At 51.9% G+C, this 18393-nt stretch overlaps 9 protein-coding genes across 9 annotated transcripts; 3 read left to right on the top strand and 6 right to left on the bottom strand.

Annotated features, from left to right (window-relative positions):
- Positions 1-949: 949 nt before the first annotated feature.
- On the bottom strand, positions 950-1226 carry JN550_011302 (uncharacterized protein; the record flags this gene model as incomplete). Its single annotated transcript, XM_049309653.1, has 2 exons — positions 950-977; positions 1042-1226. The coding sequence occupies 2 exons, from the start codon at positions 1224-1226 to the stop codon at positions 950-952; spliced, it is 213 nt and encodes a 70-aa protein (XP_049166656.1).
- Positions 1227-2559: 1333 nt separating this feature from the next.
- Positions 2560-2871, bottom strand: JN550_011303 (uncharacterized protein; the record flags this gene model as incomplete). Its single annotated transcript, XM_049309654.1, has 1 exon — positions 2560-2871. One exon carries the CDS (start codon positions 2869-2871, stop codon positions 2560-2562), a length of 312 nt encoding a protein of 103 aa, XP_049166657.1.
- A 1647-nt stretch (positions 2872-4518) lies between these two features.
- Positions 4519-5442, top strand: JN550_011304 (uncharacterized protein; the record flags this gene model as incomplete). Its single annotated transcript, XM_049309655.1, has 1 exon — positions 4519-5442. The coding sequence occupies one exon, from the start codon at positions 4519-4521 to the stop codon at positions 5440-5442; it is 924 nt and encodes a 307-aa protein (XP_049166658.1).
- A 466-nt stretch (positions 5443-5908) lies between these two features.
- On the top strand, positions 5909-8361 carry JN550_011305 (uncharacterized protein; the record flags this gene model as incomplete). Its single annotated transcript, XM_049309656.1, has 3 exons — positions 5909-6273; positions 6326-7969; positions 8025-8361. 3 exons carry the CDS (start codon positions 5909-5911, stop codon positions 8359-8361), a joined length of 2346 nt encoding a protein of 781 aa, XP_049166659.1.
- Positions 8362-8532: 171 nt separating this feature from the next.
- JN550_011306 (uncharacterized protein) lies at positions 8533-9435 on the bottom strand (the record flags this gene model as incomplete). The annotated part of the gene is made up of 1 exon (XM_049309657.1): positions 8533-9435. One exon carries the CDS (start codon positions 9433-9435, stop codon positions 8533-8535), a length of 903 nt encoding a protein of 300 aa, XP_049166660.1.
- A 741-nt stretch (positions 9436-10176) lies between these two features.
- Positions 10177-10485, top strand: JN550_011307 (uncharacterized protein; the record flags this gene model as incomplete). Its single annotated transcript, XM_049309658.1, has 1 exon — positions 10177-10485. The coding sequence occupies one exon, from the start codon at positions 10177-10179 to the stop codon at positions 10483-10485; it is 309 nt and encodes a 102-aa protein (XP_049166661.1).
- Positions 10486-10859: 374 nt separating this feature from the next.
- JN550_011308 (uncharacterized protein) lies at positions 10860-11696 on the bottom strand (the record flags this gene model as incomplete). The annotated part of the gene is made up of 1 exon (XM_049309659.1): positions 10860-11696. The coding sequence occupies one exon, from the start codon at positions 11694-11696 to the stop codon at positions 10860-10862; it is 837 nt and encodes a 278-aa protein (XP_049166662.1).
- A 610-nt stretch (positions 11697-12306) lies between these two features.
- JN550_011309 (uncharacterized protein) lies at positions 12307-13634 on the bottom strand (the record flags this gene model as incomplete). The annotated part of the gene is made up of 2 exons (XM_049309660.1): positions 12307-12630; positions 12684-13634. 2 exons carry the CDS (start codon positions 13632-13634, stop codon positions 12307-12309), a joined length of 1275 nt encoding a protein of 424 aa, XP_049166663.1.
- A 2232-nt stretch (positions 13635-15866) lies between these two features.
- Positions 15867-18036, bottom strand: JN550_011310 (uncharacterized protein; the record flags this gene model as incomplete). Its single annotated transcript, XM_049309661.1, has 7 exons — positions 15867-15893; positions 15943-16694; positions 16745-16958; positions 17019-17266; positions 17320-17446; positions 17512-17773; positions 17831-18036. 7 exons carry the CDS (start codon positions 18034-18036, stop codon positions 15867-15869), a joined length of 1836 nt encoding a protein of 611 aa, XP_049166664.1.
- Positions 18037-18393: the final 357 nt, after the last annotated feature.

Raw genomic sequence — 18393 nt, forward strand, 5'->3', positions numbered from 1 at the left:
AAAAAAAAAGGCTTTGCTCGCCTTTCAAGCAACGAGCGCAAGTGGTTTTCACGATAGCTATATCCAAGACTGAGCACGTTCCTCTACATGAACCTTTAGCACGCCTTCCAGATATATCGTTAGGACTTGTCTGATTACGCAAACCTCTGAAGTAAACCCATGGACCTTTTGGGTCACCAAGATTGGGAATGCAGAACTTGCTCATAGAAGATTGCTTGCGATAATACGCCTTAACAAACAAATCATCTAGAAGTATCAGACAAACAGAGCTGCGGCCGAACAGTCTGACGATGCGTAGTATGCAAAGCAACACCTGGGCTGTTGCTGAATGCGACCTCAAGCCCGTCTGGCCACTTGCAGATATGCGCAAGTCTATCAGTCCGAAGTTAGGGTAGACGACGGCTGATGAGCATATATAGGAGGCTTGGTGAAATCTCAATATACTGGAAAAGTCAACCACCTCCTCTAGCTGAGAGTCAATGAGCTCGCGGTTCAATTTAATTGGACTTTAAATCAGCTCGAACCCCTGAGCGTTCAGGGTCGAGTGTGTTCACGGGGTCGGTAGTTCAGGAAGGATTCTTGAGCATGACAATGCCCTATTTTGTATTGCCACCCGGAACGGGGCGTGTCTTTGCGACTACATTTTTCAGATCAGATTGCGCCTCCGCCATTGCGAGGCCATGTATGGCAGGAGCACAGTCTCCATGCCACCCGTAAAGCGTTGCGAGACAGCTTGGTAGGTACAAGTATATTTCAACGACATATACCGTTGCGCATCTAGCAACAACTTCTTGGTTCCATCCTTTAGCCCTGGACAAGTCTATATGTCCGTATCTACGCCAGTATGGCCACCTTTGGCAACTGGAGAAACCTCTCGAGGGCAGTTGTAATCGCTGTATATGGCGGAGGGGATCCGTTGAATTCCCGGTCCCGGCGTTGAGGGAGGCGCTTAAGAGCTGAACGGATCATCGGCGAAGCTAATAAGAACAGTCAACAACAGTCCATCGCACAAGGGGCAGCAGAGTGGGGAGAGTAACGTACAAGGTGTTTCCGAAGCCATCATCGCAGACCAACCTCCCTTGCACTGGGCTGCAGTTGGCACCGCCCGCCGTCACACGGCCACCACTGACACTTGATGCGGGTACAGAGTTCTGGTTTTTCGCCGGTGCGGCCATGGCAATGGGCAAGGCGGCCACGATTGCGGTGAAAAGGGCGAAGAACTGCATTTTGGCGTGAGGTTTAAGTAGAGAAGAGTTATTATGATATAAACAGGCTCCAAACCAGGGAGAATAGAAGTGAATCGTTTAAAGGTGCTGCGTGCTGAGCCAGAAGAAAAAGATCGTCGAACTTCCCCGACTTCATATATAACATTTCAGCATACCACCCGGGAGGCGCAATCAATCGCAGGTTTTGCCAAAGGGGGACTGGCTTGGTCTGGTCTTGGGGTTCTTGCTGGGACGGCACCAGGTCGTCGATGTCTCGAAAAGCCTAAGCGACCCTTGAAAACCCATGGAACCAGTCGAGAAGCACGTCGCTAAGCGCTTGGCGGGGTCTTCATACTGCTAGTGCACAGTTTCGGCTTCCCAGGTGAGACGGTGCCTGTAAGATTCACTGCAGGGTTTCAGCTGGGGCACCCCACTTCCCCTGTAAAAGAATCGGACGACCCCATGAGTTTATTCACCAACTACCGTGCCTACGTTCGTTCCATTTGTGCCATGCTTGCGAACGGCCTTACCATACCTAGCCGTCTGAATGGAAATCAGATTTTATCCGATCGGGAGTCGGCACACTTTCCATCATGATTGGTGGATCTGACAGGGTGACACCAACGTGCTATCCCCGTCGAGGAGCCCTGTGTGCGCTTCCGGCCCCTTCGGATCCGAGTCTGTTTTGTTTTGTCAAGGGCGGTGTTAGCATTGTGAGCGAGATCAACAACGCCTAATCTTAGCTCCTAGTAGCTCTTTGAATCTTCTGCGCCCAGTGAGGCTGGGATCTTGGCCGGCCACCTGGGTTTGATTCAAATTGAAGAGGAAAAGACCTGAACCCGGGGAGGATCACGATGTTGGCCTTGGTTGTTCGAGGTTGTAGCAAGGAGGTAACGGGAAAACGACATCTACGCTCCAAATGTATTGAAAATGCATGTACTGGCACTGTTCCGGCTTTGGGCTCAGCGTCGGCTAGGGTCGAAACATATGCAATGTTATAGCTGGTGAAGATGACATCAAATTGTCACCGGTCTCTACAAAAGCAAGGGGTCACTCATGTAAATACGTAGGTAGTCTGGTCCATTGCAGTGCTACGGCTTGCTAAGCAATATAATCCAGAAATCCAGCAGGCGTTCGCCAACAGCTACCAGGAGTCCTTCTTAATAACGATGTAGATCTTGGCCATTCGCGTTAGGCGGCATTTGTGCAATGCAACTCGTGATTGCCGAGGCGTCGCGGCGTGGTATGAATATGCGTAGTGGTTCCCTCGGGTATGGTGAACGGGGTTCCCTCAAGTACTTGGCATTTCGCCGTCCTCCCCTTCAGTCTGGGCCATTCTCTCTCCATACCTGATTTAGGCGCCTCCCTCCCGCTTTGCGTACTCATCTTCCATTCTTTCCTTGTACCTGTGATCGGCGTCTTCACTGCTCACATCCTCGATGCGTCTGCTCGCGCCACCGGTGTTGTCCCCGATGAGTTCACGGCCTTGTGAGTCGAACTGCTGCGTGTGCGTGACGGGGCGCTCTCCGAGGTTCTGTGACGTGGTGCGGACAGTTGTGCCCTCGGGTGTCGTTTGAGAGGTCTCCTTGTATGAGTGCCCTGTTTGGCGGCCGTTGATGTTGCTGGAGAAGGAGGAGGAGGAACTAGTGTAGGAGTAGCTAGGCATTGTGATGATGATTGGCTGGTGCTCAAATAAAGGGTTTCCAGTTCTGTTTGGGGTGATTGATGAGAGATGGAGAATGAGGCTTCTTACGAGGTTGTCTAGAATCTACATATTTGGCCACCACTGGGGCATTGAAGGGGTTATGATGCAAGTGACGTCATACCTTCTTTGGACGCGACACATGACGTCTGAACGCGGCAACAAGCAAGAGCAACAGCGTTGACGAGTTCGGGCATGGCTATTGCAGCTTCCTATACTTCATGGAACCAAAATATTCAGTTGCTCCCTCTGCAAACGACATGGGCCTAGTCCTGACAGGATCCGATGCTGCATCTGATTGGTGGGGGGCAAGTGTATAGCGTAACCGCGCTGGCGATGACGCGATATGAATCTCCACCCCCTGTTGGCACCCTATCCAATGATTTGGATTCCTAGTAGAATGGACGAGATAAAACATCGTATACTGGCACGGACTGCTATGCCATAACCCAATATTCTGCTGTACAAGTAATATCTAATATCATTGAGTTGGCGTTTCATTCGCGAATTGCGCCACATGGTTTCAACTTGGTCTAATCTAATCATTTATTAAGAGGACTAGGAGTTAGTAATTTTTCTTAGCGACCCGGAGGAGAACCTAATAAGTTGGTTACCATCTCCCACGCCCAGTTTGTGTTCTTATCTCCATCCAGTTTCAATACCTTAGGGAATGGTGTGTGGCAGCTGCGCGCGCGGCTGTACGCATGCCTCGATTAAGGCTGCTGGTGGTTGAGTGGAACCTGACTAGGGCGAAAAGCGAATTTGTGTACGACCCCCTTGGAGGGAAGCTCCCTAGGTTCTCTCGCGCCAGCAGGGCTAGGTGCCGCTTGCGAGCAGAACGACCATGACGGCGGGGCGCGATGAAATGTTGAACACTGGTACAGAACGCTGTGCCATAGTGTGATTATCTTTGGTACAAGGAAGATCCAATTAGGTTACGGGCGTCGCATGATATACGATGTATACCAGAAGATCGTGTGCCAAGGTTGGAATATCGCCGTTCGTCGTTTTTAACGAGCTACGGAGACATCATGAATACTTCCCACCTACTTTGCGTAAAACTAGTACCCTTCTCGGTGTAGGTGTCTGTCCGGTTTATAAGCAATTACCTAAGCTGTGCTTGCAACCCCGGATTCCACAACAAGAATCTGACTAAAACCCCAGGTTTGCGCGGCTTAGCAGCCAACTCCGCAACAGGTTGGATCAATCCAGCCCGGAGCCTTTTTAATGTAATACCATTGGGTGATACTTAGGCTACAGGAGCTCGCATCGCAGAGATTCGGTCCAACTCACCCGTCTCCTGGAGCAGTTTGATTTGTCATGCCGCTTTTGGAAATCACTTGCATAGACGCGGTAACCGAAACTATTGATAACTGTTGTTTCGTTGACAATGACTACCGGTTTTTGATATATAGCGGGTGTTGTCTCATTGGAAGCAATGTCTTGGCTTGTGAGGCTGCCTGATCTTGTTTTGAGTACTGTATCCAATTATTAGATAGTTTATCTGGGGCCTCCAATTAAAATATAAGTGAGTTGTTCCTTTGCACAGACATTTCAAGCAAGCACATTCGACCACGAAGGCTAACGTAGAATAGCTCTCAACTCTTCACTATGTTGATTCTCGTTGCTGGCGTGACTAGATATCTGGGGAAGCTTCTCGCCGAGTCCGGACTTGAGAAGGGACATCAAATCCGTGGTTTTGGTCGCTCGTCATCCAAGCTACCTGCCAGTATCCTGGACAAACTAGAGTCGTTCGTGCAGTGCGAGTACTACGATGACAAAGCAGCCTTAGACAAGGCAGTGTCGGGTGTTGACGCAGTAGTATGTGCCTATGCGCCGACTATGACTGCCGTCATGGAAAGTCAGATCTGTCTCCTCCGAACTGTGGAGCGGGCTGGGGTAAAGGTCTACCACGCACACTCTTGGAACTGTGACTGGTCGAAGCTCAGCCTGGGATACTTCGAGTTCTACGACTGTTACATCATGTTCCGTCGATACATTGAGCTGACGTCGTCTATCAAACCTGTGTACGTCTTCACGGGGGCTTTTGGTGAGATGGTGCTCGGCGAGCATGTGGGGATTGGATATATAAAGGACACACCGGATGGGAAGGTGTTCAACCACTGGGGAGCTGGAGACGCCAAGTATAACTTCACCTACATGCCGGACGCTGCCCGCTTCAGTATCGACCTGATCACGACGGATAGTTCAGTCCTGGCCGGCAACGGTGGGCTCTTCAGCATTCAATCGGGAGAGGCAAGTGCCAAAGACATCTCAAAGGTCTATGAGAAGATAAAGGGGGAGAAGGTTAGACTTAGATCGCTCGGAGGGCTTGAAGACCTCAAGGTCAAGTTGAAGGAGGCAAGGGCGACACTTCCCCCGTCAAAGTGGTTCGCCTACACGAACCATATCTCTCAGATTGCGGCGATTGAGAAGGCATGGACTCTGGATGACCCGAAGGTGGTAGGCGCTGTGGATGCAGTTGGACGTTTGTTCGATACCCAGATTGATCGAACGGCAGAGTTCTTGGAGTAGAGACCGAACGCCTATATTGAACGTTTTCGCTGTCGGCCATGATTTACTGGCCCGTTCCTCATTTACCAAGTACACAAATGCTACACTGCAGCCATCGCTTTCTTTGCCAATCACCTTTTGCAGCGTACATACGTATCGGGGGCAAAGCTGTAGAACAATGCCGATATTAGCTTTACGGACGTGCGGAGTCGGGGCGTTTCAACGTTCCAAGCCTTGGGTGGATTACATGGCGTCACAGGTGGTAGGTTCGGAGCCTCCCGCTGCTTGGGTATCTCCCGGCTCTTGCCTTAGCGTACCCCGCCGGTCCGTAGTGCGACGCTGCCTTGACTGTGTTATCTATCGCAACAGGTCTCCAGGCTGTCTCGCTCTTCCACATACACACATACATCCCCACAACCCGAGCTGCGATCGCATAGGTCATTGACGGCGTTGATCTTACACGAGGTGCAGTGTTCAGAACGGAGTGATGGCTATCAGCAATGGTAACAAAAGGACCCATCCACTGCAGCCGCTCTCGGATGTAGAGATCTCGAGAGCCAGAGAGATACTGCTGCAGGAGCATGGTGATGATGCGCAGCTCTTCTTTCGCTCGACCCACCTCGAGGAGCCCGCGCGAGCTGATCTCGTGAGATTCCTGGTTGCAGAGCATGGCGACCATGAGACTGCCGAGGCGGCACTCGAGGCTAGTCTGCCTCGTCTCGTTCGATGCTCATACGACGTGATCAGGGCAACAAAAGACCACCAGCTTACGGATGCTGTCGTCGATTTACACTCTGGGACTGTTGTCCGTAAAACAGAACACCCGGCCGCCTCTCAGAGCGGTTATACGATGTATATGCTCCGTCCTACCAGATAGTTTGCAGACAAGACTGATGAGTTCAAGGCCTGAGTTTGCTGCTTTTCAGGATGTCTGCGTTTCCTCCAATATGTTCAAGGAGGCCCTCGAGGAGTTTGACATCCCGCCAAATTTCACGATCTCGATAGACCCTTGGCCCTATGGCGGTCTTGACCCAGATGAAGATGTACCCCGCTACATGCAAGGCCTGGTCTTCGCTCGTGATGCATCCAAAGAGAACCTGGACTCAAACCACTACGCCTACCCCCTTCCAATAATCCCGGTCATGGATTTTGTTCATAAGAAAATGATTCGGATTGACCGACTTGCGACGGGAGGCAGTGGTGATCCCCTGACGCCGCCCGACAGGGGAACTACGCCAAAGAAATTGTTCTCCAAATCCAAGGCAGCGGAATACGTCCCAGAGCTCCTAGACCGGCCGTTACGGACTGATATGAAGCCCATCAACATTGTGCAGCCCGAAGGTGCCTCGTTTACGGTCCAAGACGAACATCTCGTTGAGTGGCAAAAGTGGCGATTTCGGCTTGGTTTCACTCCCCGAGAAGGCGCAGTCCTGCATGACCTGTGTTATGATGGGCGGCCCATTTTTCTTCGACTCTCTTTCTCTGAAATGACGGTCCCATATGGTGATCCACGGCCTCCCTTCCATCGTAAGCAGGCTTTCGACTTTGGCGATGGAGGGTGCGGGCGTGCGGCGAATAACCTCAGCTTGGGATGCGACTGTCTAGGCGCAATCCACTACTTTGACGCGTGGGTAGCGAACTCGGAAGGAAAGCCCACTCTGGCAAAGAACGTGGTCTGCTTGCATGAACAGGACAACGGTATTGGTTGGAAGCATACAAATTTCCGCACGGATCGGGCTGTGGTGACACGGTTGAGAGAACTTGTGGTGCAATTTATTGTGACACTAGCAAATTACGAGTATGTATTTGCATACAAGCTCGACACGGCTGGAGGCATCACCCTAGAGACCAGAGCTACAGGCATTGTCAGCGTGGTGGCCATTGACGACGGCAAGACCAGTGCATATGGCAATGTCGTCGCCCCAGGAGTACTCGCACAGAACCACCAGCACATATTTGCAGTGCGCATGGATCCTGCCATGGACAGCTACGAGGCCGGGGTGACCAACGTGGTGCTCGAGGAATCGCACCCCTTGCCAAAGGACCCGAAGACAAACCCGTACGGGAACGGCTATGGAATCCGCCGGAATCCCGTGACAAGAGCCACATACACCGATGCCGAACCTAAACTCAACAGGACCGTCAAGTTGGAGAATCGGGAGAAGAAGAACGAGATTAGCGGCAAGAACGTGGGTTACAAGTTTATACCTAGCGCAACACAATTGATGCTTGCAGATCCCGACAGTATCCAAGCTGCACGTGCACCCTTCGCTAGACATCATCTCTGGGTCACGGGTCATCGCGATGGCGAACTATGGGCTGCTGGCGAGTTCACTAATCAGAGCCGAAAGGAAGTGGGAGGAGTGCAGTCTATGGTGAAGAGGGGCGACTGGTTCGTTCAAGAAGGGATTGAGAACTTCGGAGCCGACTGGAAGAATGGGCCCACCAACGGAGATGATACATCCGATAAGGGACGTCTCAGTAGCCCAGTAGTGTGGAATGTCTTTGGACTGACGCATAATCCCCGAGTTGAAGACTGGCCTGTCATGTGAGTATTAACCTCGATCCCTCCCTACCTATACAGATAACTGAAGTTGCAACAGGCCCGTGGAGATCCATCAGATCCACATTCGACCCGCCGACTTCTTCACCAGCAATCCAGCACTAGATGTGCCGTCCGCCAAGAATGACACAAGCGTGCTTGTCTCCTGTTGTGGAAAGGAAGAGCCTAAAAAGGAAGAACCCCGACCAAGTACACCACCCAAAGAAACCAAGGAGAGCAGTACTGAGGAGAGCACCCAAGCAACACCGGTCTCACATCTGCAGGGTGCTGGACCGGACATTAGCCCAAAGAACGTAGGCTCTCCCAATGGGACCACCAGGGAGAAGAAGAGACTATCCACCACCTTGACTGGTCTCTTCGGTCGCAAGAAAGGTTGAAGCGGATTAAGTGATGCTTAAATCCTGTGCCCAGGGACTGATAAGCTTCGAAGGGCCATGCAATAAGACTAGAGTTACAATGCGGCGGATTGCAAGTTTAAAAATTACACGGCTTTCTCAAATGCTGCCACTTTTCCGTTCCATTCCATTCCATTCCGCTTCTCACCAAGACTACGGGTTGATCTTCAATGAAAAGTCCACGTAGCCGGTGCCTTGATGTATCGAACTGGTCGAGATAATGTCGATGTCGTTGCAGACGTACGGTCCGACATTGTCCTCCTTCAACCCACCACTGACCTCTAGCAAGAAGGACTTCTTCCCTTGCCACCTATCGCGAAGACTCCTTGCAGCAACCTTGACGCCGTCACCCGTGAAGTTGTCGAGCATGATGATATCGGCACCAGCCGCGATGGCCTCGTCAGCCTCCTCTTCGTTCTGAACCTCGACTTCGATCTTGAGTGCAAACCCTCCGACCGCTCTCGCCGCCTTGACAGCGTCAGTGATGCTCCCTCGGCTCCATACGTGGTTGTCCTTCAGCATAATCATGGAGCTCAGGTCCATGCGGTGCTGGTCCGCGCCGCCCACCAGCATGCCGTACTTTTCGACCAGTCGGAAGCCGGGCGTGGTCTTGCGCGTGCCGGCCAGGATGCCCGTGTAGCCGGCGTCGCGGACCAGGCGGACCATCTTGCGCGTCTTGGTCGCGATGCCCGAGCAGCGCGCCAGCATGTTGAGCCCCACGCGCTCGCCCAGCAGCAAGTGCCGCGTCGGGCCCGAGACGGTCGCCACCTTGACCTTGCCCGAGCCGTCCTTATCGTGTGCCACCTCGGCGCCTTCTTCCAGGTGCCACTCGACCGTGCAGCCGCACTGGGCGAATATCTCGTCAAAGAACGGCACCCCGGCCAACACGCCGGCGCTCTTTCCCCACAGCGTCGCGGTCCGTGGGGCCTCGCCGACCACGAAGCCGCCGTAGTCAAACGAGGGCGTGTCCTCGGCGAGCCAGGTCGTGATCTGGGCTTTCCAGGAGGGCGGGAGGAGGTGGGCGAGGGTGCCCGCGCTGGTCGGTTTGTCGGTCATGGCGGAGGCCTGGGTTTTCGAGCGGCAGTTCGCTAGAGGCGGGCTGCTATGGCTGAGGTGTTGGTTTCTTCGGCTGTGAATACAGAGACTTCCAGGCGATTTGAAACGAAGTTGAAGCAGCCTTTCGCCGCCCGGGTTTCTTCTGAGTCTTCCGTAGAATGCCGATTGAACCCGCTAGGTTTTGGAGGGGCATTGCCGAATACCGGAGTCGGGTAAGGGTCCTGCGGGGGCGGGGCCCTTAGACTCTATGGGAGCCCTTAGACACTACCTAATGACCCGCAAACCCCAGAAGCACTCCAGCTACCCTCTGCCGACTGAACATGCCCGGAGATCTCTCAGAGACAAATATAAAAAGATTGGAAGAGTGCCACTTGCGGGCTTCTTTAGTCGTGTAGATTGTATCGACCGCGGGAGAAATGATAAGAGATGTGTTAGTCCATTACTTCTCAACTACAAAGGACATAGGGCTTGAGCGTGGGCTAATGCCTGGAGGCGTTCTCTTCACATATCACTCAAGGAACAAAGAATGGACCATTGTTCAGAACATCATGCTACTTTGAATGGACACAGCTCAAGGTCATGTACCAGGCAAAGACCGTTAACGGTACATTCTGCGATACTCATGACGTACAAGCATTAAATGTATGAACATGCCTTGAGCAAATGATGATATAAGTCACCTTCACCTCCTCAAGGTTCACGTGATGATAGGTACCAACCGCTTGTAAGCCCAGGAAAGCCATGTCCGAGATCCGTTTCTCCCCTGTCAAGGTTTCACCACTTCCACCAAACGTGAGAGAGCAATGGAAGGAAGCCAGAGCGCAGCTGATCAGTGTCGTTCAGAAGCTGAAAGCCGCCACAGCGGAAGGGTTTATACGGAGATTCGCCGAGGCTGCGATACGAGATGGTTGTAGCGAGTTACAACTTGACCAAGCTTACGAAATCTGCAGGAACTCTGGCTTAGGTGACGTATTTGTGCTTGCCCGGAGCGACGCAGAGATTACCGAAGGTGCTCACTCCCAGGAGCTTGTATTCCCTTTCTCATCCTAGAGTGTCAGTAACGATGAGCACGGCCACTGTATGCACTAGTAGAGGTAAGTCAACATGTTCAATCTGACAAGCATGATAATTACACAGTGCTAGGATGTCTGGTCTACGAGCCTACATGGGGGAAATGAGTACGGCGAGCAACCCTGCTCCTCCGTCTATTAGTACAAACACGTAAGAACAGTCCCCTTGAAGTATCGATAGTTCACATCAATGATGACTGAAATTTGGGCTGGAGACATCCATACCTCTTTGTTACAGTATCAAGTGCGAGAATAGATGTTGCTATGACTTGAGGGCTCTCGCCAATGGGTGGGCTGTTAAGTGTCACCGTTGAGCACGGTTTCCAGTCTTCTGGTACCTTTGACGTGCAAATTCTATCTGAGACTCGTTAAAAGTTGAGTAATATGTTCTACAATTGCCATCGGAGCTTCGATAGGAATCATATGTCCCGAATTTTTCACGACCACCAGTGCTGCATTTTGGAAACGTGGTAATACTTCCTTCTGGATCCTCTCCACTGGTTCGATAACATCCTCATCCGCTGCAATGACTGTGCATGGCACGTGTGATCTTTTCGATGGAGCACATACATCTTCGGCCATGGCATAAGCTGGCCATGCTGCGCGTGCCCATTCATTGCCCCGAAGCATGTCTTGAACCAAGGCTTGAACTGCGCTCTCTCCAATATCAGATGCGGTGAGCACGTTCTTCGCCACGAACTCAGCGCTTTCGGCATGCTCGTACGCGTGAATCTGTTGCTCTCGCATGCCTTCGGGGAGCGTAAAGGGTGAAGGTGGCGCAGGAGCAATCAGTGCCATCCCACGAATACCCTCGGTCAACTTTGAGCTTGCACCTCCGGCGATTGCCTGGGCAACTTTTGCACCCATCGAGTGACCCACGAGGACGAAGTCACTCAAACCGAGATGGCCGATCACTGCCGTAACGTCTTTCGCGAGACATTTGATCGAATAGGCCTGTGGATCTGAAGGGCCAACAGAAGAACCCCAGCCACGAAAGTCAATCGCAACAGTAGGATACTGTGAGGATAACGGGCCAATCACCTGTGACCAAGTCCGTGAGGAACCGCCCCAGAAGTGTAGGAATACTAGAGTTGGCTGCTCTTGGCGGCTTGCCACTGGGGTGGTGGTAGCGACATTGATGATTGTTTCCGAATCAATCGTGATCGACTGGATTTTTGTCGCTGCTGCCATTTCAAATGGTGTTGTAGCGGCGCTTCTCGACCTCAGTATACGTGAACGCCCAGGAGGTTTATCGACGTCTGACTGGAATATTACTGTGATTCTGGATACAGTTGCGGTATTACAATGGATTCCACGGGTAAAGCTACCAGAACTACGTGACTGGGGTTGATATATTTTCGCCAATCCTGGAAAACATGCTGATCTATTAATCATATTAAGCAGCCAAACGCCGAGGTGGACCGGAGCTTCCAAAGGCTCAAGCTCCGGGCGCCGTCGGCGCTTCGCAATTTGAGTTGGCCAATAGACTTAGCCCCGACTTACTTTTTTCATGAGTTCACGCGAATTCTCAGCGTGATTAAAGATTCTGGCCCCAGTGCTCAAGCGAATGGGGGCCAAAAAGATAATTTCGAATATTTCAGAATGATAATCTAGTATTCTGATCTACTCAGGCCCCACGAAAGTGGCATTGGGGAGTTCTATGGCCGAGAGTAATATGCTCAAGGCATCCACCTGGTGGGCCAAATGTACATTGAGTGATGGATATAATGATAGATATCCTAGGGGTATCATGTTGATTATCCTGAACAAACCAGTAATGACGTTTACCACATATTTCCCGTCAGTAGCCGATGTCGGATGTGGTAACATCTTCGATAAAATGTTTCTCTCTGTAGCCCCTTGTGAACCACAGATACCAAGGCACGACGTAGGTCTTGATTTTGTGGCCAAACCAACCGGCATCTGACACGGTTCTTATTACGTTTTGGGATTCCTCGAAAGCGTCTGCGATTCGCGGTTTCCTCAGCTTCTCATATACTTCGAATGCTTCCTTGGGATCACCTCCAGGCTTTCCTTTCTCAATCCATCGAGTAAGACAGCGAGAAAGTATTACCGTATCCTCAAAGACGATCCCGGTGCTCTCGCCCTGTGGCGGCATTGCGTGCTATGGAGTATCAGTACTTGACGATATCGATGGAGTGTGGTATAGCAACTCACCGCCGCGTCTCCGAGTAGCATGCATCTCCGCGTTGACCAATTCCCGTCTTTGGACAGGGTGAAGACAGGCCAGAGGTAGAAATCTTGGGCTTGTTCAATCAGTGGCTTGATGCAAGGAATACTGGAATCGCCGAATCGGCTCAAGAGCTCGGCTCTGGTTTTCTCAGCATCACCGCCAACTTGCTTCCACCCGTCCCTGGAGCCGATGTCCGTGACTTCCATGAGAGCACCGACATAGACGGAGTCCATTTCTGGATTATGGTAACTTGTGAGGAGCATTCCTCGTCGGGCAAAGTTCATGGCAGTACAATCGAAATGAACTGGGAAGTTCTGTCCAACAGGTGCAAATCCGAAAGCATTGCAAATGCCGGTATAGGTTTCTTTGCGCTGCGGATCTACATGTTGCAGTCGCGTGATGGAATGTATTCCGTCACAGCCCAACAGGATATCTCCACGATATATTTCTCCGTCTTCAAATGTTATTATCACGTCGTCCGAAGTCTCCTCGATACCGACTGTCTTTTTCCCACAGGTCAGGGTAATATTGTCCTGACGGTGTAACACCTCCAGCACGGCCTTCAAAGCATCGCCCCTTGTGATGCGCAAAGCTTTGTATGGAGGACTGCCGATGCCTTTGCCATCAATCCCTCGGAAGCTTGATACGGCGAGCTTGGTGGAGTAGTTGTCGAACACTTCCAACTCATCGATATGCTTCCCGAAGTTGTTGGCTTTCATGACCTCGTAGGCTTCAAGATGGTCGAGCATTCGTAACGCATTTGGTGTCAAGTTGACTGCACCACCTACTGTGGCAGGCTCAGGTCTGATCTCGAATATTTGGATCCTGGGAACCTGGTCTCTGGGGGCAAATTTGGTCAAGGCAAGGGCGGTTGTGAGACCTGCAATGCCGCCACCTAGAATTATTATGTCAAGCCCATTCTTTTTGGAACGCATCGTCTCGGAGATGTGCTGTAGAGAACACGGCAGCACAGAGAAGAGGTTGAAGGGTGAGGCCAAGAAAACGTGTCTGGGTGAGACTATGATACTTATGGCCCTTCAGAGATTCACGTCTGCAACCTCGAGTGACCACAAGATCCGGGATGATAAACGGATGAGGCTATTGACAGTTAATAGTGTCGGTAGTAACAGCAACGCTGGCAGAGAAGAATGATCAAGCACAACGGAATTGCGTGTCTATCTAATCCTTCGGCTGGTGCGCCCATTGGCCGTGAATAAGTGAAGCCTAGCGAAGACCCCCTTGCTACAAAGCTATTAAGATGCGCTACCGAACCGAGTTTGGCAGAAATGGGATCTAGAACTCTTCCACGCTATCCGTTTCTCGGCATCGTGCAGTTCCGACGCTGCGGACGTGCCCACATTTACTGGCCGGACTGCATGGGAAGCAGAACCGGCCGACACTTTTTGTGGAAGCTCCGATGCGACAATGGCTGTAGAAGATTGATGTCCTGAGATCCCTTACCCAGAATATGCAGGGTTGCGCTGGCAGCCTAGCGTCCCCCACTGGTCTTGTGTCCTCCGGGACCGTCCCACGGGACCGAGCTGATCCTACTAAGACCGCACTGATCCTAGCAGCATCAGCTCGCTAGGCTATCATATCATAGCACAGGCGCACTAATACACTGGAGGGCAACAGTTGAATGCCACAATTCTGTTCCGGAGAAGAAAATGCTGAGAACTAGATCGCGTTTATATACCCTAGCTCGATGGTGCAAGCAGAGCATACAAGCTGATATAGGGGATAAACACATTTTGGTATCGGCGCCCCATCTATGAGGTCGAACCGCTGACCGTGCGAAGTTGCTTTCGGCGATGGAGCGAGAGATCGATGCCAAGTGCATCCTTCTCTCGGTAAGGCACGCACCACGAGCTGTCATTGGAGGCTTTCCGAGATATCCTAGTTTATACCACAGAAGAGAAACTGTACGGAACACCAGAACGCGATTCCTTGGCGCCCCGCTTGGCTTGAACGGCAATACGTTATTGGCTATATTAGCGAGACTCGCCGACGACACATGGCATGCGGAGAGAGGAAGTAATATGTCGGGAAAGGACGAGGGTGTGGCATGTAAGGTTCGTCATATCGTCAAGCTCTTTCTTACTGGGTTCTTATAATGAGGAACACAGGTCATGGTCGGTCTGTTGAACCACTTATGGATAGAAGAAGGTAACCTGATGATCGTGTTCCATATTCTTTCCATACTTCACACCTTTACAAAGATCTACGGGGTATAAGGGCTCTGCGCAGTCTAGATCTCTGACATATGTTTAGTCTACTGATCTCGGGAACAATGTTCATCAATCTACGTAGAGCAGATCAGGTACTTAAAGGGCAATGTCTTGCGAGTAATCATTAATCATGGGTTACCAAGGTCGGTGACGACTCTAAACCCGAGTGCTTCGGTCCGATGGTGTAGTTGGTTATCACGTGAGTCTAACACACTCAAGGTCGGCGGATCGAGCCCGCCTCGGATCAAGAAACGTTTTTGCAATCCCCGGAAACTGTGCTTTTTGTTTCCGATACTGGGTTATACTGCTTTTAGACGTTGCAGTTGTGACAAGAACACGTACAGACATACGTGCGGCTCCATATCTGCCCGAAAATTTTGGCCCCTCTAGGAGAATTAGAGGTGGGGCTCGAAAGATCCAACGTCTGGTACTACCTTTTTGCCCCCGACAATGAAGGTGTATGGTACGGGGTCCAGCATACATGCATGTGTAACTAGGAAGAGAGGCGCAAAAAGGAACTAGAACATTGGGTCCTTCAACAATGGTGAATATCAACTGCACGGAACGCAAAAAGGTCAATCAGGGATTCGAACCCCAGTCCCCGGAAGACCCTGACGATTAATCAGAATCCGATGTGATAACCAACTACACTAATCGACCGTTGTAATGATGACGTTAAAGTAGCAATATGTACAAGGAAACCCAATTTCTCGCTCGTGAAAAGTTTTCGTGAGTTTGACCATGCCGTTGCCAAGTATGGCAACTCGTGGTGCACTTGTGGGCAGGGTCCGCATCTAAACCCTCCCGAAGTGGATCCAGTGTGTCAGGTTTTCAGCTTTGAACTTGGGACTATATGTTGAATCCCGACAGTGCACTATCGAGGCGCGCAGGCTCTGGCCAATGGTTCACGAGTCTCTCCTTGGCTGGGGCAGACATTGCTCAAATGCCCTTAATGATGTCGGCAGCCTATAGTACTGTTAGCTCTGAAGTTACTTGCAACAATGGTTGGGTTTACCTTTTCGGCCACGGCGTATACCGTGGTCATTGTGTGCGAGGCCGGTAGCAGGGGCATCATGCTGGCGTCGACAACGCGAAGGCCGTTGATACCGTACACCTTGAGCTCAGAATCGACAACACCGCCTTCCTCTCTAGCTCCCAACATGCAGCTTCCAGCTGGGTGGAACAGAGTGCTTGCGGACTGCCGGATAAAGTTGCCCAAGTCCTCGTCGCTTGTGACGTTGGCGCCTGGCAGAACCTCAAAGGGCTGGAAGGTTGCAAGCGCGTTGGTCTTCATCAGGGTGCGCATGTACTTCACTCCCTCCACCAAGATGGCAAGGTCGAGCGGGTTGGTGAGGAAGCCAGCGTCAGCAATAGGCGCATCGAATGTGCTGGCAGACGCAGCCTTGACGGATCCTCGTGAGTAAGGGTGTTCAAGACCAACAACAACAGCACCATCAGCCCAGATGTATTCCAAGACGGCCGACTCGGGCGTGATAATCTTGGCGTTCAGGAGGTCATGCTGTGCTTGGTATCCCTTGAGCGACTCAGCTGGGGTGTCGCTCGGCAAGAACGCGGCGGGGTCCTGGCTAACTGCTTGCTCGTGGATCGTTGCAGCTTCTGTGGTAAAGTTGTTAAGGGGGAGGAAGACCAGGAAAGCTGCGGTCGGGTCCGTGTAAGGGCCGGCCTGCTGACTCTTGAAGAGCTCTAGGGATTCCGCGGCGAATGTTGCGTTCGACGTGAGGTTGCTTTGCACGAGTGGCGCATTGACTGGACTGAGTTAGCTTTCAGTGCGGACAGGTCTCCGGTACGGTTCTTACTCGAATTGACCGTAGTCAAAAGGACATGGTCATGGAAGTTGTGGCCTACAGCAGGCAGATCGACCACAGTACTAACGTTGATACTTGACAGGTGGGCTGGGTCTCCGATTCCAGACACTTGCAAGATCTGAGGAGTGAAAATAGCACCAGCAGCCAGGATTGCTTCCTTGTTAACCTTGACACTCGATGTTGGCTGGTCCTTGGCAGGAGCGTACTGGAAATTGGTTCAAATCAGCATACTAGTCAAAGCATTGGCAGTTGAAATGCCTCTTACCTCAACACCGGTCACGCAGACTGCATTGTTTTTCGCGCTAGTTAACACACGGGTAACCTGCTGGCCGGTAATGAGGTGCAAGTTGGTTCGGGTCTCGACGGTGTTCCAGTAAGCCTCGCGGGCCGAGGATCGTGTCTCTGTGGTGGGATCCTGGTTGTGAGGGCAGTAGAAGCCACCTAGTGCGTTCCCGTTTGCCTGGTCCTCCGAGATTGAAATCCCTACTTCCTTGACGGCATCGATGAAGGTTTCTATGAAAAGGTAAGCAAATTTGACAATCACTACGTTGGTGGCATTGGCTTACTTGTGGTTGGCCATACGAAGGGCGCATAGCTCACATGCATGTAGCCGTCGGACCCGTGAGCTGAAGCGTCGAACGTAGCATTGTACTCCGATACCATGTACTCGTTCGGAGGTGTATACTTCTCATTCTTTAAGTCGAGCAGAGTCAGAATGCTATCGGGCGCAGCTTGCAAAGAGTGGAGTCACTGCCTACCTTCTTGAAGTAAGGAAGCAAGGAATCCCAGCCCCAGCCGGTGTTACCGAGTGTCTCCCAGCGGTCGTAGTCAGATCGGGACCCTCGGTCGAACACCATGCGATTCAACTTGGTGGAGCCGCCGACAACTCGTCCCTGAGGTATCGAGATAGCTCGGTTGGCTACAGATTCGGTAGCAGCGTACGTCGTATTCCAGTCGTACACCGTGCCAACGGCACCGCCTGCAAGGCCGGGGATTGTCACGTAATCCTCATTCTTGTCGCTGTTCTGAAGTTAGTGTCGCGCAACTGCTATAGGGGCGCGTCGCCAGAAGACTTACAATACACCGGCTTCGATGACGAGGACGGTCGTGGCTGCATCTTCTGAGAGTCTGTTCGCTACTGTGAGGCCAGCCGCACCAGCACCAACAACGACATAGTCATAGCTGGGGAGTAGGTCGCTGTTCTTCTCGAGGAAGACACCCTTGAACGGGGGTCGTGCGCTGACTAGGGGCGCCAACAAGGCGAGGCTGGAAATGTACCGCATTGTGGCTGGAACGAGTGTATGCAGATCTGCGGGTAGCGTCTGTGCCAACACTAGCATCTAGAGATGCGGCTCCAGGACATACAAATACATTATCGCGATCGCGGCCATGCACGCCATGCTCCCAACGTCACACCAGATTTGACCTCGGGAAACCGATCGGCTTGCGTGACGGCAGTTCAGGAACGGCCTGTATAGGGGCGATCGCCCTGCGCATGGTAGTATTCGTCTAGCCTGGGTAAACTCTAAATCCCGGGGTCTTGCCAAAGGAGAACAGTGATCAGGGATGCCAAATGACGTCTGCTAACTGCTATACCATTTACGGTGGCTGTGCCAGCCCCATAACGGCCCAGAGAAGGA

Source organism: Neoarthrinium moseri (genome assembly GCF_022829205.1).
Source record: "Neoarthrinium moseri strain CBS 164.80 chromosome Unknown scaffold66_Wmoseri_CBS_16480, whole genome shotgun sequence".
In the NCBI taxonomy this organism is placed as follows: domain Eukaryota; kingdom Fungi; phylum Ascomycota; class Sordariomycetes; order Amphisphaeriales; family Apiosporaceae; genus Neoarthrinium; species Neoarthrinium moseri.